The sequence below is a fragment of the Lissotriton helveticus genome, chromosome 1_1 (genome assembly GCF_964261635.1).
Source record: "Lissotriton helveticus chromosome 1_1, aLisHel1.1, whole genome shotgun sequence".
Lineage (NCBI taxonomy): Eukaryota > Metazoa > Chordata > Amphibia > Caudata > Salamandridae > Lissotriton > Lissotriton helveticus.
In genome coordinates, this window is record NC_136057.1 from 31,773,842 (window position 1) to 31,798,310 (window position 24,469).

At 46.8% G+C, this 24,469-nt stretch overlaps 1 protein-coding gene across 1 annotated transcript in view; it reads left to right on the forward strand.

Moving 5' to 3' along the window:
• The window catches only part of LOC144819490 (transcobalamin-1-like), an 89,612-nt gene that overhangs the window by 28,619 nt on the left and 36,524 nt on the right, over positions 1-24,469 (forward strand). Inside the window, exons 2-5 of the mRNA XM_078677374.1 lie at positions 5,378-5,566; positions 11,071-11,220; positions 17,036-17,185; positions 17,324-17,499. Of these exons, the coding sequence (XP_078533500.1) occupies positions 5,378-5,566; positions 11,071-11,220; positions 17,036-17,185; positions 17,324-17,499 (665 nt within the window). The remainder of the gene's footprint in view (positions 1-5,377; positions 5,567-11,070; positions 11,221-17,035; positions 17,186-17,323; positions 17,500-24,469) is intronic.

Genomic DNA, 24,469 nt, shown 5'->3' on the forward strand with positions numbered 1-24,469 from the left:
ATACACAGACAGATGCACAGACAGCGAGGGAGGTAGAGAGGCAGACAGAGGCATAGAGACAGAGAGACAGTTAGACAGACAGATAGACAGACAGAGCAGCAGAAACAATGGAATACACTGGCTCATGCACAGACAGAGAGGGAGGTAGAGAGGCAGACAGAGGCAGAGAGACAGACAGACAGTGAGACAGACAGAGAGACTGACAGAGGAGCAGACCCACTGGAATACACAGGCTCATGCACAGACAGAGTGAGAGGTAGAGAGGCAGACAGAGGCAGAGAGACAGACAGACAGAGAGACAGACAGAGCAGCAGAAACAATGCAATACACAGGCTCATGCACAGACAGAGTAAGAGGTAGAGAGGCAGACAGAGGCAGAGAGACAGACAGACAGTGAGACAGACAGAGAGACAGACACAGGTTCATGCACAGACAAAGAGGGAGGTAGAGAGGCAGACAGAGGCATAGATACAGACAGACAGTGAGACAGACAGAGAGACAGACAGTGCGGCAGAAACAATGGAATACACAGGCTCATGCACAGACAGAGAGGGAGGTAGAGAGGCAGACAGAGGCAGAGAGACAGACAGACAGAGAGACAGACAGAGCAGCAGAAACAATGAAATACACAGACAGATGCACAGACAAGGAGAGAAGTGGAAAGCTTTGACCTTTCACCCAAAAATCTTTTATAATAAACAGACCATCACAAACATTGTGCGATGCATTTTGATGTTGGGAGCTGTAATGCAGGCAGTGCATGCACCCTTGTAGGATGTCATGCACTAGTCCCATGGCTGGCCCTGGGGTGTCTGGAGCAGAGGTGCAGTTTGGGATTTCCCATTCTTATTTGAGCAGTCCATGTTGCATTAGTGAAGATGGTTCCACATGGGTTGTGTTTGTAGTGCTGTTCAAGTTCAAGTTCAAGTTCAGGCATTTGTAAAGCGCACTACTCACCCAGAGGGTCTCAAGGCGCTAGAGGGAGGGGTTCATTGTTTATCGAATAGCCAAGTTTTCAGTTCTTTTCTGAAGGAGATGTGATTTTGAGTAAGGCGGAGGTGGGTGGGGAGTGAGTTCCAGGTCTTGGCAGCCAGGAAGGAGAAGGATCTGCCGCCCATGGTGGTTTTTCGGATGCGCGGGACTGCGGCAAGGGCTTGAATGGATGATCTTAGTTGGCGGGTGGGATAGTAGAAGGACAGTCGGGAGTTGAGGCATTCTGGTCCTAGATTATAAAGGGCCTTGTGTGCGTGGGTAAGAAGGCGGAAAGTAATTCTTTTGTTGACGGGAAGCCAGTGGAGGTTTTTTAAGTGACCGGTGATGTGCTCTTGGCGCGGGATGTCTAATATGAGTCTCGCTGATGCGTTTTGGATGCGCTGGAGCTATTTCTGCAATTTTGTTGTAATTCCGGCGTAGAGAGTGTTGCCATAGTCCAGTCGACTCGTGACCAGTGCATGGGTGACAGTCTTTCTTGTTTCGAGGGGGATCCAGCGGAAGATCTTTTTGAGAATGCGAAGCACGTTGAAGCAGGAGGACGATACGGCGTTGACTTGTCTGGACATTGAGAGAGAGGAGTCTAGAATGAAGCCAAGGTTACGTGCATGGTCAGTGGGTGTGGGCGCTGATCCCAAAGCGGAAGGCCACCAAGAGTCGTCCCAAGCTGAGGGGGAGGATCCAAGGATGAGCACCTCAGTTTTGTCTGAGTTGAGTTTTAAGCGGCTCTGTTTCATCCATTCGGCTACTTCTTTCATACCTTCGTGAAGGTTGTCCTTGGCGGTGTTGGGGTCTTTGGTGAGGGAAAGTATCAGCTGGGTGTCGTCGGCGTAGGAGATGATGTTGAGGTTGTGTTGACGTGCGATGGAGGCGAGGGGACTCATGTAGACGTTGAAGAGGGTGGGACTGAGTGAGGAGCCTTGAGGTACGCCGCAGATGACTTCGGTGGGCTCTGAGTAGAAAGGGGGGAGTCGGACTCTCTGTGTTCTCCCGGCTAGGAACGAGATGATCCAGTCCAAGGCTTTTCCTTATATGCCGATGTTGTTGAGGCGTTGTATGAGGGTGTTGTGACAGACCGTGTCGAAGGCGGCGGAGAGGTCGAGTAGAATGAGGGCCACTGTTTCACCATTGTCCAGGAGTGCTCGGATGTCGTCGGCCGCCGCAATGAGGGCGGTCTCGGTGCTGTGTTTGGCTCGAAAGCCGTTCTGTGAGGGATCCAGGGAGTTGTTGGATTCAAGGAAGGCTGCGAGTTGGCTGTTGACGGCTTTCTCGATGACTTTGGCCGGGAAAGGGAGGAGGGAAATGGGTCGGTAGTTTTTCAGATCTGAGGGGTCTGCTGTTGGTTTTTTCAGAAGGGCGCTGAGTTCGGCGTGTTTCCAGATTTCTGGAAAGGTGGCTGAGTTGAAGGAGCAGTTGATGACATCGCGGAGTTGGGGAGCGATGATGGAGTCAGCTTTGTTGAAGATGTAGTGGGGGCAGGGGTCAGAAGGTGAGCCAGAGTGGATTGAGTTCATGAGGCGAATGGTATCTTCAATGGTGATTGGGTTCCAGGAATTGAGGTAGTTAGTTGGAGGGGTGGGAACAGAAGGGGGTGGGGTGAGTTGGTCATTGGGAGTGTTCTTGAAGCTGTTGTGGATGTCGGCAATTTTGTTGTAGAAGAAGGAGGATAGTGCATTGCAGAGGTCTTGGGAGTTAGTGATGTCGTTGGATGCTGCGGGAGGGTTGGTGAATTCTGTGCAGTGTAGAATGCCCAGGCAGTGTCAGGACATTACAGTGAGTGCAGTATGAGACGGCCTGTGCCTGCGGTGCAGTATGGGGTGAGCCACTACCATCAGTACAGCATGAGATGTGACTGCGTTGGCAGGACAGCGTGTTGCATCTGTGAAGATGGTTCTGCGTGGGATACACGTGTAGTGACTGTACAGCAGTGGTTGCTCTGGTCAGGGCATAAGTCCTAAAAAAGAAGTGGGAGGCTAACTAAGTTAGGTAGTATGGAAGCAAAATCATGGCGCGTAACATAACGCCGCGTGACATCAGAGAAAGTACAACACAACTCATGCCTCACAGGAAGTGACATCACATCTTAACACCTCAGATATATGTTTAGCAGGTCTTTCATGACTACATTTGAGCACATTACAAGATTTACCAAGTGAGGGCCCGATTCACAGAATGAACTTAAGACTCAATCCTAAACTTACTACTATTTTGGTATTCACAGAAGTTAGGATTTCATCTTAAGTTCGTCTTAAGACAGACTTAAGAAAAATCCCAACTTCTGTGAATACCAAAAGTAATAAGTGCATTCTGTGAATGCCAAAAGTAGTAAGTGCATTCTGTGAATACCAAAATAGTAGTAAGTTTAGGATTGAGTCTTAAGTTCATTCTGTGAATCGGGCCCTGAGATTTTGCATTGGGGGGGTGTCAAAAAAGTAACTTGACATCTCTGCTACAACTTATACATTCATGTTTTTTAAAAACTCTGCCACAAAGAAACTGACAGGAAGGAGAAATGTGGCAATACATCTGTTCTCCTTAATTGGTTCAAAGTCGGCATTTTGAAATATCTTATGGGGTTAAGGCACCTGCGGCATAGATCTTTGTGTGCCCAGTAAATCTCAGAAAATAATAATAATGGTAAGATAACTCTGGAGGTTAACGCATTTGCTGGAGAGATCTGTGCTTTGCTTAGTCCTAGTTTTGAATCAAAGTTGCACTGGGAGTTATTGTGCATCCTGCAAAGCACATCATGTAATATGCAGATGATAGATTTGTATTTTATGTAGCTAGGTAAGTGGGTTACACCTTTTAACATAAAGATCCTTTTGTAACTTGCCTTTCATAAATTGTAATCCTTCTACTATAGCACAGTGAACTACAAAGAGCATGTGGCTCCCACACCTTGTAACCCTCACTGTTTTATGTAACACATCCGACACGTTAATTTACACACTTAAACTTTATTGTCAATGTATGTTTATGTATGATGCAAAGTGCTCTGATACACTGCACGGGTATGAGTAGCGCTGTAAGCGATAAAAGAAATGAAACAAAATAGTGGTATTTAAATTGTTATTCGTGTAAATACTGTGACAGACCAACACATTTTACATTCTTACACTGCATGCATATCTATTATATGCCACTAAACAAAAGTCAAAAGCCTGCCTCTCTTAAGTACCTGTGAAGTGGTAAGCTGTGTGCTTTTGTTTCACCTCCATTGCATGTGCATGTAGGTGTGAGGCCCTAGATAGCTCCTAACCAGGATACTCCAGCAAAAGAAGGCCTGATGGCCCCTTTACTGAGGCCTTCGTCTTGGGCCAGCAGTAGCCTGTACGTTGCTACTTGGAACGAAAGCAGACAACGTGCAGGCGCTGCTGAATGTGCCCTGGGGGAAACATCCTTTACAACGCAACTTTTATCACGCAGTGCCTTTACGACGCAGCTATTACAACGCATGTCATTACAACGCATTGCGCTGGGGGCGCTCTAGGATAGGGAATAGATTTAATTTACTATCCAACACCTTCCCTACTATCCACGGGGACTGGAGTTGGAATAGTAAATTAAACTATTCACTATCCAGCACCCCTTAGCGCTATGTGTTGTAACAGCATGCGTTGTAAAAACTGTGATGTAAAGGTAGGCGTTGTAAAAGTATGCGTTGTAACGTCATACATCCGTGCCCTGGTGTCTGAAACCTACACTCGGAATAATTCAGCATATTTCAGTGGGGCCCAACTTCTTGGCAGGTTGGATGCCGTCTACCGCGTGAAATTAGTAGTTTAACGCAGTCCAACCACGTGTACCTCCGACTTGTGCCCTGGCTGTAGTGGTTTTGGTATAGTACAGTCCTCTGACTACAGTACATGGTTCTGCATGGGTGTGTGTGCAGTGACTTTACAGCACTGGACGCCCTAGTGATGTCACATGGTAAAGTCCTCCGAGTAAAGTATGTGGTTCTACATGTGCTGTGTGTGTGTGAGTGAGTGGTGTGTGTGTGTGTAGTGACTGTACCACCGTGGAAGGGGTTATATTTGTGCAGCAAGGTAACATCACACAGAAGCGATCCTGTGACTAGTAGCAGAGTTGTTTCCCTGTGTGAAGTGATTGTTGCACTGCAGCCTGTGAGGCAATGAAAAGTGTTTTTCTCATGTCAGTTTTGCTGTCATGCACTAATAAACTCAAATTAGAAATTTACACTCTAGTAATAAATGTGTGAATGTGTGTTTAGTAGTACACTTGCTTTAAATAATAATATATTATTAGGCCACATTTATTTTCAGTGCTATGGCAGAAATATGTATATATAAATAAACATTATAAATGAAAATATAGACATGCATATATAAGACCATGCTCTAAACCTCCTTTTCTCCCCTTGCAGCTGTGGATCAGGCCCAGAAGCCTCAGCTCACCGGTCTCCTGCAGGTCATGCTGAGGTCCTGGAACGCTGCCGCCACCCCCAACCCCAGCATCCTGCTCGCCCTGCGGCTGGCCACGGACCACAACCTGCAGGTGGAGAAGGCCATGGTGCTGAGCCTGAAGGAGGCTGCTGTCCAGCGGGTTATCAACAGTAAGGAAGGCATTACCTCTTAGAAGTCTATCGGTTCTATACCTGTCTGGCCCTCAGCATCCGCAGCGTCCCGCCACACTCATACCTGTCCTCAACTGGCTTCAAATTTAAAACTCTAGCGGGCCAATTACGAGTCAATCATGAGTACGTGAAGTAGGACTCGCAGGGTACTACAGCATGTCCTTTATTCACAGGCTCCACCATACAGGAGCCTGAGACCGTGAATATAGGTCAAACGATGGGGTAACATGTCGTAATCAGGGCCGGACTGGGAAACACAACCGGCCCTGGCAAAGCACTCGGCCGGCCCACCCTCCCCACTCTGGGGGTTTGTGGGTGCCGCCGAGCTCTTTACCGGGCAGGTTTTTGGCCGATTTTGGTACAGGGCCGATTTGGCAGCTATGCTTCAAAAACGGTCCTGTAACAAAAACAGCCCCCAGTGGCCCAAAACCGGCCCCCACCCGTGCGACGCACCGGGGGATTGCCCGGTGCCCGCTGTGGCCAGTCCGGGCCAGCTCGTAATGCAGAGGGGCCTATTCTCAAACTGCATTTTTTGTAGTACGTTTCGTGGAATGATAAAATTACTATTCACAAACCTACATGCTGAGGTCTACCCTCCGCCTCTCCTGTCTCTTATGTGTGGAGATCTCCGTCCCAACTGCAGAAATCTACATAGACGTACACCTACCTTTTAGTAGCAAATGAGGAAGGTATACAGGAGTGGCCCGGAAATGGGGAATATTTACTACCAAAGGGAGCGGGTTTTGGGAGGAATAAGGAGGAATTAATGGAGGGCTAGAGAGTCGTAAAGGGAGGGACAAACGCCCACCCACAAACGAGTAAATCCCCTCCTAGTCACAAACAGCACTTTTGTAGTTACTACAGCCATAGAGGAACGTAAATGTACTTCAGCATCCCCCATGGCCACTCCCTGGTACTGCAACACTGCTCCTTACAAAAGAATGGAAGTAGATACTTAAAATTAAAACCCTTCATAAATAATATTGAAATAAATTAAATTATTGAAACAATTTAAATATAAAAACATATAATTAATGTTAAAAAATTGTTTATTAGTAAAACATACATCTTATTTATTTGATTAGCCTTGAATTTTTTAAAGGAATGTAACATTAGCATTTATTAAAATAATTAAATTACTTTTAATTTATTCTATACATCACTTTTAGTAATATGTAATACATATTAAAATATATACTTTAGTTGGGATAAATTCATTTTAATTTAATATATTGAAAATATTTCAATTTGTGATTTGAAATTTCATTATTAATGCTATTTTCTTTACATTGCTCTTTATTTAAAATAAACATGTACTTATTTAACATTAACTAAACTTTTTTCAAATTCTTTTTTTAATAAACTTTAAATCTTTTCCCTATTTTACCATAGGGAGGTCTTTACTCGATTGTGGAGGTCTCCCTCAAGTGTGTGGAACATCAATTAGAGTTTTAAAGTCACTACTAGCTGTAACTTTTTGGTCGTATTTGACATTTATTCTGACTCCAATCCCTATTTCAGAAGTGGGGGCGTGTAAGTCTTCACTTTTGAGTAGAATTTGCATTTGTCAATGATGAATAGCCAGATGTAGTAAATTTAATCGAAAGCGGAGGAGAAAATGTACTTGTAATCAATCAAAACATGCAGATTTACCTTTGTGAACAAGCTTCAGAGAGTTACTGTCCCCATCAACCGCGAGGCTCTATTGGAGACCATGATGGTACTCAAAAGAATGCCAAAATGATGACATTATGGCCTTTCATACATATAATTTGATTCTTCCTATGCACAACCAACTTCATAGACTGAGCTAGTCATAGTTAGTGTAGAGGTTTAGGTTTTGAATATGACCCCTTCTTTTTTTGGTCCTGATGAATGCCACTGGCCTGTGTGGCCCTTCTGTACTGGCAGAAACATGTTGACCACCCTTAATGACCCAGCTCTTGCTTTAATCTTACTGTAGGGAGCAAAAACAAAGTAGATTTATTGTTAGCTTTCAGATAATTTTATGTCACCACAATTGTAAGGGGCTCTTAGCTGTAGCTATTCCCCAAAACATCTTAGTCACATTCTCAAAATTTGATCTCCATCAAGAGGTCACATATTTTGGAACCTGTTGGGACAAACAGACCCCATGCTCTGCCCATCAAGGGGCAAGTCTTGATGGTGGAGCATGCCACTAAAGCGAGGGAGGGACTTTGAGTCATAGAATAATATTCTTGTAGACCTGGGAAGAAACATTCACCTCTCTCTCCCTGTGTGGAACATTATACCTTTAGCTTGAGAGCCTACGCTGTGAGGATGTATGACGGACCCTCTAGAAATTCATGTCACTCCATATTGATGACAGATGTTACATTTTTAATCACCTGACAGAAATTGGGCCCTTCAATGTTCCACAATAGAAAATGAAAACAAACAAAAAAGGAAAAGTTCATAATAAGTGTCTTCTTCAATCTTGGATTCAAATTTTCTTATTGTTATCTCTGGCATCACACATAAGTCTTAAAGGTCAGTTAGATTTCAAGTCAGAAGAACAAAAACACATTATGAATTCATTTACATATAAAAACCCTCTTCAAACTTTAGTAATAGGCATATGTGAACTCCTTGATAGAAAATGAAATTAAACAGATAGTGTGTATAAACATATAAAAAATAAAACCAAAACATTATCGAATAATGACTATAAGGTTAAAAGGTTAATGGAGTTAAAAATTTCAGTTTACAGACAAAACTTGAAGTTCACCATTTAATCTAAGTTAAAGGCCACAGCCCACTCTTTGTGTACTTGACGTCTTTAATTAAAATGCATTGAGTGAATTTTCCCAAATTATTGTATTTTATCTAGTATTTTAGTAGATCCTTGAATACTAAAAACAACCCATTTCCAGGTAAAAGGCATCCAGGTGCATTTCACACTGTTTCTATACCTAGGTCCAAGGGATTTTTCCCCAGCCTATTGGTGAAGGCCTCCATCGCCAACCATGTTGATGGCACCAAATAGGGTTCAGACTGGAATCTTTGAAGGCATTTGGTGCTATTGCCATGTAAGACCTGTCGCAGGCCTGTACATGTGTTCATGATCCTCCGTTCTAGTGGGCGCTACAGCAGCTCTTTCAGGGTCAGAGGTGTGTTGTCCATTTCGTCAAGTTCAAGGTAGCTATGTCTGTCTGGCTATGTCTCTTGTGACATCTCCTCTTGCCAGAGAAAGCATTGGGATGATGATAAGGCAATTAAAGAAGGACTATTATGAGCATTTTCAAAGCACACTATCACCCATAAGGGTGTCCTGGTGCGGGGCCCTGCCTAGGATAGATTGGTTAATTGAAAACCCAGGTCTTCAGCTTCTTGTTGAATTCAAGATGAGAGTATGAGGCTATGATGTGGAGTAGGAAGTTGTTTAACACCTTAGGAGTGTCAGCACTCCGTCCATTATCTCCTTGTATTTGCTTCGTTTGCCCTTAGTTGGCAGGATATGCCCTGACGTGGGCCCCTTGCTCATTTTCCACTGGATTCAAGCTAGCCTGGCTGATGAGGGTTGTTAGCCCGAAACCGGTCCCAGGATGCTTGTTTCCGGTCCAGGGAAGACATGGCTTGGCAGTTCGGGCTGGACTGTTCCCATGAGGCACAGGGTCAGACTGATTTTCATATAGCTGGGTCAGAACTGAGGTGGCAGAGTGAGCTAAAGAATGATGATGGGTTCAACTCAGATCTGAGACTGGGGGTGAGTGTCTGAAAAGTTTCAGCACTACGTCCATCATCTCCTTGTGTTTGTGATATAAGAGAATGCCTATCCTCCTGATCTGGTTCCGTGTCTGTATGGGATGTAAGTGAGTAGGGTTCCTGAGGATTGTAGGTGTCTGGGATGTTGGTGGAAGGAGACGCAACTGTTCAGGTAGGTGGGGCTTAACTTGTGTGGAGCCTTGAATGTGTGTGTGAGGAGTTTGAAATGAGCGCATTTGTGTTTTTGGCACCAGTGGACCTTTCTGAGGTATGGTGTAAAGTTAGTCTGGCTGTTGAGTTCCGGATGGGTTGTAGTCTTCTGTGGAGTTCCTTGGTGATCCTGACACACAGGATGGTCCAATAGTCCAACTGGCTGTTAATTAGGTTGTGAGTGACTGCGTTTTGGGAGTTGCTTTGCAGTCATTTGAAGATGTTCCTCAACATCTTCAGGGTAGTGGAAGCAGGATGAAGTGACAGTGTTGACTTGTGAGGTCCAGTTTGCTGTCAATGATGTTTCCGAGGTTCCTGGCGTGGGTGCTGGGTGTCGGTCTGAGTTTTGGCGGCCACGAGTGGAAGTCCCATGGTAAGGTGTTCTTGCCGAAGATCACTACTTCTGTCTTGCCGGAAGAAGGAGACAGTCCAGCGGAGTGCGGGTCCTTGGGTGGCAATCTCGTGCAGGTACCTGATGAGGATGGTGTGTGAGACCACGTGAAATGCTGTAGGGAGGTCTAGGAGAATGAAGAATGAATGCAGTTTCCCCTCTATCAAGGATCATGCAGCTGTCGTCTATACCGGCAATGTGCACAGTTTCTGTACAGTGAATAGACCTGCATCTGGACTTCATGTTGTCGAGGAGCTAGTGGTTGCTGAGGTGGTCGGTGCGGCGTCGCTTGATCAGTTTCTCTAGGACCTTTGCCGGGTATGGTAAGAGGGAGATGGGTCTGTAGTTCCGTAGCGTGGCTGGGTCAGTGGATAGTTCCTTCAGCACGGGTGTGACGGTGCTGTGTTTCCAGATGTCTGGGAATGTGCATGGGTTAGATGGGACACCGAGTGGATGACCTTCAAGGAAGTGTGAGACCGACTGAGAATCTGGGAAGAAGTAGCCAAAGAGAAAGTTATTGGGAGATGGATCCAAGTGAAAATACATCGACAATTATGTACAGATATTTACAAAGGAAAAGAAAAATATCGAGGCACAAAGCGACAGGGACATTACTTTTGAGAGAAAGGTCACATACTGAAAGAGTGAAACAGGTAAATAAAGGTATCTTCAAAGATAAAGACAATTTCTGAGAGAGAAATCGAAATATTGACACACAGCTATTGAGAGCCACAGCCAAAGAATATGACAAAGAGACAAGTGCTGGAAACAAAATAAATGAGTAGAGACAAATACAGAGACACCCACGAAGACATAGACATAGAAACAGCTATTGAGGAACAAACCAAAAGATACATACAGAGCAGCAACTATTGAGAGAGCGGTCCATGGGCTGGAAACAGAGGAAGCTAAAGCTCTACAGGGACAGATCCAAAGAAAGGCGAGAGAATATATCTTCTAAGACTCAACTGCTGATGCTAATTCACCATAACATAACCACCATGAGAGAGAGAGTAAATGAGTACCATTGTCAGAGATAGAAATGACAGGAGAAACATGATAACACTGAGGCTGGAGATGTTGAATCAGAAGATCCCACAGATGGACGCATGGAGGTTTTCACCAGCAGAATAAGTCATATCTGTCTTCTTTTTAGGCGAGGACTTCTCTTCGGGGATGGTGGCCCTCTACGTGCTGGCTCTGCAGGCTTCCTGTGAGAACCCCAGGAATGTGACAGCTTTGAACTGCAACATTGACCTGGTGCAAGTCCTGGAAAACAAGTACAAGGAAGAACTGAGGAACATTGGTGAGTTGTGGCCATGTGTCTGCTTCACCCAGGGATATTAACATCCTTAGAGTTCAAATGTCTCTCTCTCTGTCCCTCTCACTCCCTTCTTCCTCATTGTTCTAATCCCCTTCTCTTTTTCTATGCCTCTTCCATTCTCTTGCTCTTTTCCCTCTCCCATCTGCTCCCAGTCGCTCTCCATCATTCCCTCTCTCTCAACAGCTTTACTGTACTACCCTCCTGTTTTATTCTCTCTTTCTGTCTCTCATCCTTTTCCATTTCTTACTCTCTGTCACTCTCTCTTCCAGCTAAGTCGGTTTTCTGCTCTTACCTTTGCATCTCCTTCCACACTTTTTTCGCCTCACACCTGTCACGATTCGCTCCCTGTGTTCTCGTGTCCACCACCAGGGGGCTGAACTGTGGGACTCTCCAGTGTTCTAATATGCTTCCTGACACTCCCCTGCATGCATATCTTGACTTCCAGCCATTTGGACACTATTTGGGAATTGACATCCATTCCCCATCCATGCCGGGTTTTGTGAAAGCCAGCCTGCTTAGACTTAAATCCAGCCTACTCATGCCTGAAATTCCATTACCCAGAATTCCCTGCTCACTGCTTTGTCTCCACCCCTGCAGGCCAAGGATGGGTGGAGGAATTCAGCTCACCTTTGGCTGGCTGCTGCTAGCCTGCTCACACCAGCTGCATGTGATTACTGTGAGCTCTTTTAAGCCCCAGCTCCCTTCAGGCAAAGGTTGGTCATTGTAGCTGTTTACCGGTGAGACCGATCCTTGTTTCCAGTGCTCCTGAGCTTTTGCTATTCTTGTTTCCAGTGTTTCCTGAGCTTTAGTTATGCCTTGGTCCTGACCTGCTGCTGTTTTCCCTGTTCCTGAATTAGCACAGTCTGCAGTGCTACCTGACCCCATAGCCTTACTATTCCTTGTTCCTGAACTGCAGCAGTTTCCCTTCTCTTGAATTAGCACGGCTTGCAGTGCCATCTTGTTTCCTGAGTTCCTGAGCTATAGTTATTCTTTGTTCTTGTTCCTGGGCTTAACTATTTCTTGTTCCTGATTTGCACTGCTTGCAGTGCTCTCTGGACTCCTTGTTTCCTGAGCTGTAGCTGTCCTGTTTCCTTGAACCAGTATTGCCTGCAGTGCTACCTTGACTTCTGAGCTCTAGTAATTTCCCTGTTCCTGAACTAGCACTGCCTGCAATGCTACTTTAACCCCTGAGCCTTAGCATTCCTTGTTCCTGACCTGTAGCAGTTTCCCTTCTCCTGAACTAGCACTGCCTGCAGCGCTACCTTGACTCCTGAAGCTTTGGTAATTCCTTGTTCCTGAACCAGCACTGTCTGCAGTGCCGCCTGGACTCCTGAGCCTTAGCTCACTTCTTGTTCCTGCCCCAGCACTGCCTTCTGTGCTACTTTGTTTTCTTGATTCCTGAACCTGCACTATTCTAGTATACCCTTGTAGCCTCCCCTTCTGTATATCCATTTCCAGTCCCTGCCTTTCTTCCCATTTCCTTGGTTCCAGTTCTAGTTTGCTGCCTTTCTATTCTGCTGTCGGATGTATGACATTACAACGCATGCTTTTACCACGCATGCCTTTACAACGCGATTTTTACAACGCAAACCTTTACAACGCATAGCGCTTTGGGGTGCTGGATAGTGAATAGTTTAATTTACTATTCCAACTCCAGTCCTCGTGGACACTAGGGAAGGTGTTGGATAGTAAATTAAACTTATTCCCTATCCTAGAGTGCCTCCAGCGCAATGCGTTGTAATGGTTTGCGTTGTAAAAGTTGCGTCGTAAAGGCACTGCGTGGTAAAAGTTGCGTTGTAAAGGATGTTTCCCTCTGCTGTCTTGCTTCTGTTACCTTGTATGTTTGTTACCTGCTTTCTGCCAAGTGTGCCCTGTGCTTTCCTTCCTTTCCTGTTAAGCACTCCCCCTTGCTAGCTCCTTGTCTATTGTGCTTGTGTTTAGTTCTACCCCTTTGCTGTTACTGCCTTGCGCGTTCCTGTTTGATCGCCAGGATCCGTGGGCTCAGCTGACTACCTAGGTGGTGTTTCTTGTTCACTGTGAGTTTTGACTTTGAGTTACATGTATAACATCACTATAGGTATAAGCTCCACAGACCCTGCCTTTGCATGCATATCCTACATGTGGGTATTTGCAGTCAGTATCTGTAACAGCAATTGCGGGTTAGAAACTTACTGAGCTTCAGTCTTACCATGAGGAGCTCCTGAGTGCTTTACCCCACACCCCCCTTTATTGTTAATGTTGTTTCATATATATGTCTTGCACGTCCGTCCTGGGTGTAGTTAGTCTGAATGCTAAATTGCCTTGTGAGTGCCCTTCCTTTCTGAGTCTTACCCATCTTGTTCACTTGTACAGGCTTCCCCTTTGGATCCCTTTTTCTCCTCTGACTCCCTGTATGATCCTGGGCAGCACTGTACTCCTCCTTTCTGTGTACGTCTTCTACCCAGTTCCCAGTACATGTCCAAGTCCCTGACTGTGTTCCCCACATAGTCCCGGACAGTCACTGACAACACCTGCCCTTCTACTTTGCTAATGTGTCTTTTTCCTGCCTGTCCTTGCCTGTTTCCATCTTCACCCTTTCCCTGTACAAGTCCAGCCTATCTCAGCTCTACGTTTCTTTCCTTCCCCACGCTCTTCATGTCCTACCTCTAGCCTGTCTATCTGGTGCTCTATCCTTTCTCCAACTATCTTACTCCCTAGGACACATCTCTCTGCTGCCCATCCCTGTTGTCGCTCCATCTCACCCACCTCACCACATAGCTCTCTTCTCTGCACTCTCACCTCTCTTTTCATTGTTTATCTTCCACCTCCACATCTCTGTGGGTAACCTCTCCTACTCCTCCAATCCATCTCCACAACACCATCTTCTGTCTCTCTCCTCTCAACCTTTAACTCTACTATTTCTACCTCCTAAATAGCCATTTCTATAATTCTCTTTTTTTTGTCTTCACACCTGTAGCCCTACCTTACTCACCTGTCCTTTCCTCTTACTTTCTTTACTCTAACCACTATCATTCTCTTCACTACCTCTGTCCCTTTCTCTCTCTGCCTATTTTCATTGCCTCCTCACCACCATCTCTCCACTTCTTTGTCAACTCTCACCATCTTCCTAAAGCTTATACTTTTCTGCCCAAAAGAACCTTCCAAATGTGACAGTTCTTCCCGATGGCAACATGCCTCACTATGTCCCATGTTTTTATCCAAGAATCCCATTGTATCAAGTGAGAGATGCCCTCACCTGCAAAACCAAGAGCATCTCCAACTAAAGCCAATGATCCTCTACAAATGGCAGACAATTAAATAGGAACACTCAGAAGTCTAATACTAGCTAGAGATAAGGTGTACCAGGATGGGATGTGCTCTGCAAAATTATATGTAGCCTTGACCCTACTCACTTTGGCCCTGGTTACTTCCTGAATTGATTATGCCAACTCACTCTATGTCAGTATTCCGGCACATCAACTTCATCGTTTACAACTGGTACAAAACCAGGCAGCTAGGCTTATCCACCACCAACCTAGACATCAACATGTCAGTCCCCTGTTGAAGATCCTCCACTAGCTCCAGGTGGCTAAACTCTGTGTCTTTAAGCTGGGCTGCACCATCTTAAAAGCCCTCGCCGGGAACGACCCAGCATTCATCTCCTCAAGGATTCAGCACTATGTGGTCTCAGGTTCTCAGTTCTGGCCCCTCAATTCTGGAACTCTCTTCCTGCTAGACTGAGGTCAGTAACCTCCTACGCTCCGTTCAGAACACTCCTCAAGACCTTGTTGTTCTCTCAGGCATACGATTAAATCATCTGTTTTGCATCACTGTCGCCCTACAGCTCTCAGCGCTATGAAACCGCTTGGTGTACAAGCGCTTAACAAGTAACTTTAACATAACATAACCTATCAGTAGCGAACCTCTAAATGAAGCCTCCCCTGTAGAATGGGCTCAATGGGGGCCCACTGATATTGTTGGGCCCCCCTACACTGCAGTGACCTCCTCGATAAAGCAACGATGTTTTCCAGAGTGTTGAACTATTTCTTATTGCCTGGAAATGAACGCATTCTGCAAGGCATGGAAGGGCATGACTTAGACCGTGAGGGGCCCCTCTACAGCAAGAAACCCTGGGGGGTCCCCACACGGGGGGTGTTGCCGGGGTCTCTGATATGGCCCTGATAAGTAGTCTGATGTTCCTAAACCATCACCCAATTGTGTACCTGTCCACAGCAATAAACTACTCGTCACACATTGAACAGGCAAGGAATCACTGAAGAAATCTGCAATATGCCATTGGCCAATGGAGGACTTTAATGCACCCCCCACTGCAGGTCCCAACAAGCTACATACTATGACCAGTTCTTGGCATCTCACAATGACAATCTGATATGAGATGATATTAACAAAGCACATCCCAACAGAGCTCTCCACCATGTATCCCTCCAACCTATGCCTGCTTGGGGCCATAAACCTGAAACAAAATATCTCAGAATGGACAACCAGGTGAAGTAACCAGTCAAGTGGACTATAAGCTTAACTAATACCATAAAGAGACCTGAGGAGCAGCTCAAAGCTACACCCTTAAAGAAAAACATAAACTGCGCTCCTCTCGCACACTTCTTCAATCATCAAACGCCTATGCACTGCATCCCATAACATGATTATGCACCTTGTGGATATCACGCATGACATGGAAACGGTAAAACACTTCCCACGTAGGATCAACAACAAACAACACACTTCCAACCACTCACCGTATCCGGTGTAACGTGCTACCCATGTAGGCAAGTGCTTCTGACCCTCTCGTAGTGGTAATAAGTGCTATATCAATGTTGCAATACAAGACAATGGATTTTTCTGAGCTCAACCTTAACTTTCTCTACATAAATTGCATCTGCAACATTATTTGACCAACTTGAGAGAATCATGAAACCAAAACGAGCAAAGGGTTCTTTCTGTTTAAATATATTTGAAGGATTGTTCTAGATCCTAGAGCTGTAGGTTTGGAATATAGCACGGTACTACATGGGCTATTACCACGCAGTAGGTTACAACGCAGTAATTACAACGACCGCGTTGTTACCACGCGTGGCTTTACATCGCAAGTCATTTCTACGACTTGCACTAGGGGGCATGCTGGATTTAGGAATATTATAATTTACTATTCCTACTCCAGTTAGTGCAACAGCAGGGAATGTGTTGGATTCAAAATCCAACACATTCCCTGGTGTTGCACGCCATCTAGCACAAGTCGTTGAAACGACTTGCGTTGTAAAGCCACGCATAGTAACAACGCGGTCGTTGTAACAACTGCGTTGTTACCTAACTGCTTTGTAATAGCAGTGTTGTAAATGCTGTTCCCCCTAGGTTTGTTGTTCTCACCAAAGATAATAAGTATGTAATGAGTCCATAGGGGGCAGCCAGGTGCTGGCAGCAAACATGATCAGACCAGCCTCTCACCACTCAACTGTTCTAAAGGCTTTTCACACAAAAAACCCTAAGTATCCTACATAGTCAGAGCCCCCTAATAATAATTTATGCATATTGGATCCCAGCTATTTCCACTGCCTGACTGTCCCTACTATAATTTTGTTTAAACAAAACTCTAAAAAAGAAAGAAAGTACATTATTTTGCCTAAAATAGAACCAGGCTTGGTAGTGCATTATAGTATTTGTTGACCCCATTTTTGCACCTAGACCAAGAGAGGTTGTGCAGGAGCTCTGAGAATGAGGCCTAAAAATAGCTGCTGTGGAATGCATCCCCCCTGGACCCAGGCATTCATCTATGTCCTCTCATTGTCCCCCTCTCTCACAGAAGAGCATGGCCGCCCACTCTCCAACGACTTCCAGATTGGCCTGGACATCATAGCGCTCTGCCTCCAAGATGTGCCTGTGAATGTGTCCGCGGTCCTGGGTTCCGGCAGTGCCAACATGGGTCACGGGGACCAGGATAGCTTCTCTGTTGGTGAGTCAAAGTTCTTTCCAGCTGCTGCTTTTCAGTGGTGTGAATCAGAAGATGCTATTGGTCAAGTGATGCTTTGAGGATAGCCAATGGTTGAATTAGCAGAGACAGTTCTTGAGAAGAGCCTGTTCTTTGTTACAGACACCGCGGCGGTCGTGGTCTTGGGCTTGACGTGTGTGGTTGAAAGAGGGTACATCACCCCAGAGGAGAAGGAAGCCATCACACAGACCCTGAGATCCTTGGTACAGAAGATTTTAAATCAGTCGCAAAGCGATGGTGAGATTGGAAACCTTTACAGCACCGGGCTAGCCATGCAGGTGAGACTCTTCAAAAGATAATAGATCGCTTACTTCCAATCTACTTGGACAATCTACCTTCCTCACTGGTGTTAATGCATGTTCTATTTCAACCATCTCAAAATCCTTTTCAACTCTTTTTCAGCACTTCCATACTTGAGAATAACAACGCCCTATCTCAGTGCAGTCACTTTAAAAATGGAGTATCCCGCACATTCATCCACCCACAACTCTGTTCATCCCAGCTGCCTTGTCCCAAGCCCGCCTCAGACGCTTTGATCCTCAGCCAATGAGCCGGTCACTGCTCCCTTCAAGGCAGCAAAGCACCTCTCTCACCTGGCGGCCAAAGCCTGGAACAACCTTCCCCTGCGGGGAACATCCATTACAACACGGCTTTTACACCGCAGTGCCATTACAACGAGGGTTTTACAACGCAAGTCGTTACCACGACTTGCACTGGAGGGCGCTCTAGACTAAGGAATAGTAGATTTACTATTCCAACACCTTCCCTACTGTATGTAGGCTGGAGTTGGAATAGTAACTCTTCCTATTCCTAAGTCCAGCACCCTACAGCGCAAGTCGTGGTAACGGCTTGCGTTGTAAAACCCTCGATGTAATGGTACTGCGGTGTAAAACCCACGTTGTACCGTCATACATCCTTCCCCTGCACCTTAGGAACGCGTGGACGCTCCAGCAATTCTGGAAATCACCCAGGATCTGGTGGTTCGAATGAACAGATCACTACAGAGTCGAAAGCATCCCCAGCGCCTCGAGACCCTCACGAGTGATTTGCTGTGCTTTGCAAAAACCAAGATTGATTGATGGGGAAAGTTCTCTCTTAAGAACACTCCCCGTCATGTTCACCCAATGTTATTGGAGCAGTAGCGGCTGGCAGGGAATGAGGGTGGAGAGACGGGGGATGGTGGGTTTGGCAAGGGGCAAAATAAAAAAAGATAAAAAGCAGTTACCTGTTCTGCTGGCTGTGTCTCTCCTCTGCTTATCGAGTCCCGGAACCAAGAAGCCCCCAGGCTCCCCATATGCAATAACAATGCTGTGATCCAGCATTGTGATTGGTCTGCATGCCATGGATCGGCGCTCAGATATGGACTGGGGGTCTGGGCATTGTAGGAGAGTAGGGTCTGCTATCCTATGGTCACCCCAAATTTTTGCTTTTTGCTTCACTGGTTTTCGACTACTGAGGCTGTGGGCCTGCTGATCAGACCCCCAGCCTGCTGTTCTCTCACTAAATTAATGATACATGTGCTATAGGCACATACCAATTGGAAATGGACTCCTTGTCAGCCCCTGTAGAATGCACTATAGGTGCCCAGGGCATAGGGGCCACCAAGGCCTACCAGGGGCTGCAGCATATCTTTTGCCACCCCTGGCTGGTCCTTAAATTGACACAACTGGCTGATCACTCAGCTGGGGCAAGGTGGTGTAATCACCCCTTGCTTAGGTATAGTATACCTATATCTAAACCTATATCTGGACACATGTAAACCTGTGAGCCACTCCTATGGAAGGCCTCATCAATCCTGGAGGCAGGGTGCGTGGTTTCATGTGAGATGGAGCTCTAGCATGAGCTGAGCCTGTCTGCAGCTGACGGGAACAACTCCCTAAGCTGTTTCAGGATAATGCCATACCATATACTATTAAGTGCCTTATAATCCTCGCGGTTATATAGCAACTTTGGTTTGGCTTTATCAAAACATGTCGTGTAAGGTGTCATACGATTTGGAATACCATCCCCTCGCCAGTTCTGGCGACGGGGATGGCATTCCACCCCTCTAGAGGGGTAAGACATGTTCCTTTACTAAATGCGGTTAATTTCTCCAAAGACCTTAAGATCCACAAAATGGATGCCTCTGCCACAGACAAATGTCTGGACCCCTGCAGTTGACCGAAACTCAGCAGATGGGGCCTGGACAAAGGGTTTCCTGTCACAGGAGGGTGTCACCACCCTCCAGACAGGAGATAGTGGATTGTAGCAGGGAGGTTTGAAAGAAACCAGACACTGCCTGGGGCGCACAAGGCTGCCCCTTGCATAATCCGGCCAAACCGGTTCTGGGGCACTCCAGCCCTCGTGCCAGGGCGGCCTGGATCAAAGGAAGGGGGTGTATCCACCCACTTCCTGGGTCCCACCCATAGGAGGGGACCTAGCAGGTAATCACGCCCCCCAGATTGGAATAAGAGTGGGAGCAGTGCCAATGCACATCAGATTTCCTGGAAGAAACATTAGAAATGAAACTCTGGACCCTTGGACCTCCATCTCAACGTGGAAGCCCGAAGAATCTCCCTTGTGGTCAAGGAGTGACCACCCTGCAGCAGCAGGCACCATCCAGCCCTCGACGTCTACTTAGTTGCAGTTCCCGCCGGAACTCGAGCGACTGAGATCGACGAGATCAAGCTTGCCTGCCTTCCAACAGCCCGATCCACAGTCCCTGCAGAGCTGAGACCCGTGGAGGCGACCGGAAGCGTGGGGCACGCCATCTTGAATTGACCACGAGACGCTGACCGTGCCGCCCACGAGTGACCCTCGAAGCTGTGCACCGGGGTTTGAGAAGCCCCCACCCTGAGCTGCTCCTGAGCCGAAGTTCAGCCCTCCACACTCGACGAGTGCTGCGTGGGGCCCTTTGGCTCTATTTGGCTCAACGCGTTGGCCCGGTCACTTGCCAGCTGGCTAGTGGTCCCTGTGCTGACGAACTACCTAAGAAGACTCGTGAATCTGGTTGCTCCAGATCCACACCAGCTCCCCTGAAAAGGAGCCCCGACTCTGACCTTCCTGGTCCGAGTGAGAAGCAATCTTCCGATCCCGCGTGGATTGCTCTTCCCAAGGCTTGTTTGCTCCAAACTTGAAGCCGACTGCACCGACGGTGAGAGCCTGCGTGGGACAGATCGTGACCTGCTCCTGGACGTCGCAGATGCCCCAGAGCCCACGTGACAGCGGAGAGAAGCTCCTCGACGACCACCTGATTGCGCCCGACATTGCCTGGTTCCGTCCTGGTTCCACCCTGGTCACTGCTGAGTGACCCAGACTCTGTCCCCTCTGCTTTCAGGTACTCTACGACTTGAGTCCACCCTTGGACTCCACCGGACACTTCATCTTTAACCCGCCTGCAGCCCTTTCAGCTTCAAGCACCAAGAGCCTGCGTGTCAAAACCCGACGCCACTTCGACCCTGTGCACCCACTTCCTGTGGGTGAGGTAACTTTGCTCCGCCGGTGTTCCCACACTGGTGCACACCTCTAGGGTCTGTGTGTTAAGTTTTGTTCCTCTAGGTTCAGCGGAAGTGTCCTTAAACTTTAACTCTATGACTTTTACGCACCATTGGTTAACATTGGTGCATGCGTGCGCTTTCCGCACATCTCCCGAATCCCGAGGGCCATTCCCGACTTCAGCATTGCTTGTCCTGACTGCTCCCAGCGATTCCCTAGGCCCTAGGCCTAACCACTGTTCGAGTGGTCTCTCTTATACCACTTGTTTAGTATATGGTTTGAGTGGCCACCCGCCCTCATCCATAATTGTGCAACTTGTATGTTTAAACAGTGCTTTTGATTTAACGCTTGTGCCCCTTTATTCATAAAGAATACTGGGGATTGTTTTTAGTAATAAACACATATATTTTTATAATATATACTTGTGTGGTGTCCTTTCATTTGGTATTACAGGATTGTATGTGGTAAAACAGCTCGCTTAACACGACCTCTTAAGTTAAGCCTTTAGGCTGCTTAGTCCATGCTACCCCTAGGATAGCTTGTCTAATAAGGTTGACTTACAACCAGACACCATAAGGGATTGTTTGGTCAGGTAGTAGGTGGTTCCAGAATTGGAAACATCCCCTACCAGGCCAACTTCTCACATTGGTGAGCAGCGGTGCGGATTTGAGCTTGCTGTTGTTTTACCATTGCAATCTTTATATCAAATTGAAAGATCACATCAAGTACCTCTAGGTACATATAAATCAAAAGCTTAGCATATTAAGTTCTACTGAACTTAGTAGTTGTAGGTTGAAGGGATTAGCACACCCTGACTACAACTAACTAGCAAGGTACAGTAGGAAAACACTTAGTGTAGGTAAGTGCACCACTTACACCTCACTAGTAACCATGTCTGACACAGGAAAAGCCTCAGGGTCTAATCCTGTGACAGTTGACCCTACCCAGGCAACTTTTGGATATGACAAACTAACCCGAAGAGACTTGATTGCCTTGTGCAAAGCAAGAGGGTTCAAAAGGGGCAGAAGCCCCACCTGCCTAATCCTGGTAGAAATCCTAGAACAGGATGACTTAGAGAAGGCAAAGGCAGCTTCCCTAGACACAGGAAGTGGAGGGAACCCCCCTGTCACTGATCCCCCTGAAGAGGAGGATGATGATGACTTAGATGAGGACTCAGATGTTGAGGACTTAGAAGTTCAGGAACAGGGTAGCCAGGTTCCAGTTGCCAGGCTTAGCCAGGCCAACTTGGACCTACTGGGGAATGGAGGGGGCCAGCACCTCCCCAGAACCCAACATGTTATTCTCCCAGGCAACAGAAGAGTGAGATCTCCCTCAGGGGACTCTCATGTTTCTAGTGCCTCCAGAGAATCACAGAGAGGCATGAGTGCTTCTCAAAAGTTAGAGCATAGGGCCAGAATGAGGGCTGTCAAACTCCAGATAGAGAGGGAGGAGGTAGCCTTGGCTCAAGCTAGACTTGCCTTGGCAAGAGAGCAGAAATTAAGTGGCTTAGATGTCACTGGTGGCAGCAATTTTCCAAGAGAAAAAGACAGGGCCTATGACAATAGAAACCTGACCAAAATTGTGCCCCCCTTTAAAGAAGGGGATGACATCCACAAATGGATGACTGCTCTTGAGAGAGCCTGCATGGTACAGCAGGTTCCTGAGAATCAGTGGGCTGCAATTTTGTGGTACTCCTTTTCTGAGAAAGGGAGAGACAGGCTCCTCACAGTTAGACCTGAGGATGCCAAAAACTACTCTGTTTTGAAGAGTGCTCTTATTGAAGGGTTTGGCCTAACCACTGAGCAATACAGGTTGTTGTTCAGAGACACCCAAAAAGCACAGACTCAAGACTGGACTGATTTCGTTGAGTGTGCCACTAAGGCTTTGGAGGGTTGGTTGCAGGGAAGTAAAGTTTCAGACTATACAGGATTGTACAATCTTATAATGAGAGAACAGATCCTTAATAACTGTACAAACCAGCTGTTGCATCAATACCTTATTGACTCTGATCTGACCTCTCCCCAAGAATTGGGAAAGAAGGCAGACAAATGGGTCAGAACAAGGATTAAGCAGAAACCCCAGAACCAAGGTGGTGACCAGAAGAAAACAGACCAGAAGGGTGGTAATCAGAATCAGAAAGATAAAGAAAAAGACCAGAAGTCTTCAGGCCCCCAAACTAATAGTAAGGAGAGTGGTTCCCAGAATGGTAACAAGAAGAAGAAGAACAAAGGTCCAAAGACACCTTGGTGTAATACCTGCAAATCAGTTTCACACTGGGGCAGTGAGTGCACCAAGGCAAATCCAGTTCCCACCACTACAGCTCCTAAAGCAACTGCAACCCCAAGTACAGTAAGCAGTGGTGGAACACAGTCCAAGGGTGTAGCTGGGTTGACCCTGGGTATTGAAGTAGGATCTGGCCTAGTCAGAATCCCTACACAGGCAGTTCTCCTGTATGATGTGGACATTGAGTTGCCCACTGCAGTAAGCCCCACTAACCTGGGCAAATACAGGCAGACTCCCTTAATTAATGAGAAACTGGCTCAAGCATACAGGGACACATGTGCCAGTGTCACAATGGTGACACCTGACTTTGTGGACCCTGGACAGATTGTACTAGGTGAGAGCTACCTAGTAACCAACGCCAGCAACTCCACTACCTCCCATAGTGTGGCAGTTGTGAACTTCTCCTGGGGAGGGGTTGATGGCCTAAAGAAGGTTGTGGTGAGTGCAGACCTACCAGTAGACTGTCTGTTAGGCAATGACCTTGAAAGCTCAGCATGGTCAGAAGTGGAGTACAGGACTCATGCAGAAATGCTAGGGATTTCAGAGCATGTCCTTGCCATGACAAGGGCTCAGGCTAAGAAGTGCCTTCCTGAACCAGTGGTGGATCTTGAAACAATAGACCAGCCACAACCCAAGAGAAGGAGCAAGAGAGGAAAGGCCCAGCCTTCCACCTTGCCCCAGGTTGAGGATCAAGTTTCAGAGGAAACTGATTCTGCAGTCCAAGAGGAGACTGTCTCTGAGGAGCTTGAACCTGACCAGGTTGAGTTTCTGGGGACAGGGGGACCCTCAAGGGCAGACCTGAGGCAGGCTCAATTAGATTGCCCTTCCCTTGAACCCCTCAGACAGCAGGCTGCTGCTGAGGCTGCTGGGGATGCCAAAGGTACCCATACTGTGTATTGGGATGATGGACTCCTTTACTCAGAGGCTAGAGACCCCAAGCCTGGCATGACCAGGAGGTTGGTCATACCTCTGCAGTTTAGGGGGTTCCTTCTTACCTTGGCCCATGATATTCCCCTTGCAGGACACTTAGGCCAGAACAAGACGTGGGACAGGCTTGTCTCACACTTTCACTGGCCTCACATGTCAGAGGATGTCAAGGAGTTTTGTCGCTCCTGTGTCACTTGCCAAGCCAGTGGTAAGTCAGGTGGCACAACAAAGGCCCCCCTAATACCACTACCTGTGGTGGGGGTCCCCTTTGAAAGAGTTGGAATTGATATTGTGGGTCCAATGGACCCCCAAACAGCATCTGGGAACAGATTCATACTGGTGGTAGTGGATCATGCCACCAGGTATCCAGAGGCTATTCCCCTAAGGACCACCACAGCACCTGTGGTGGCAAAGGCCCTCATTGCAGTTTTCTCAAGAGTGGGCTTTCCTAAGGAGGTACTATCAGATAGGGGCACCAATTTTATGTCCAGCTATCTGAAAGCAATGTGGAAGGAATGTGGAGTAAACTATAAGTTTACCACCCCATATCATCCACAATGCAAT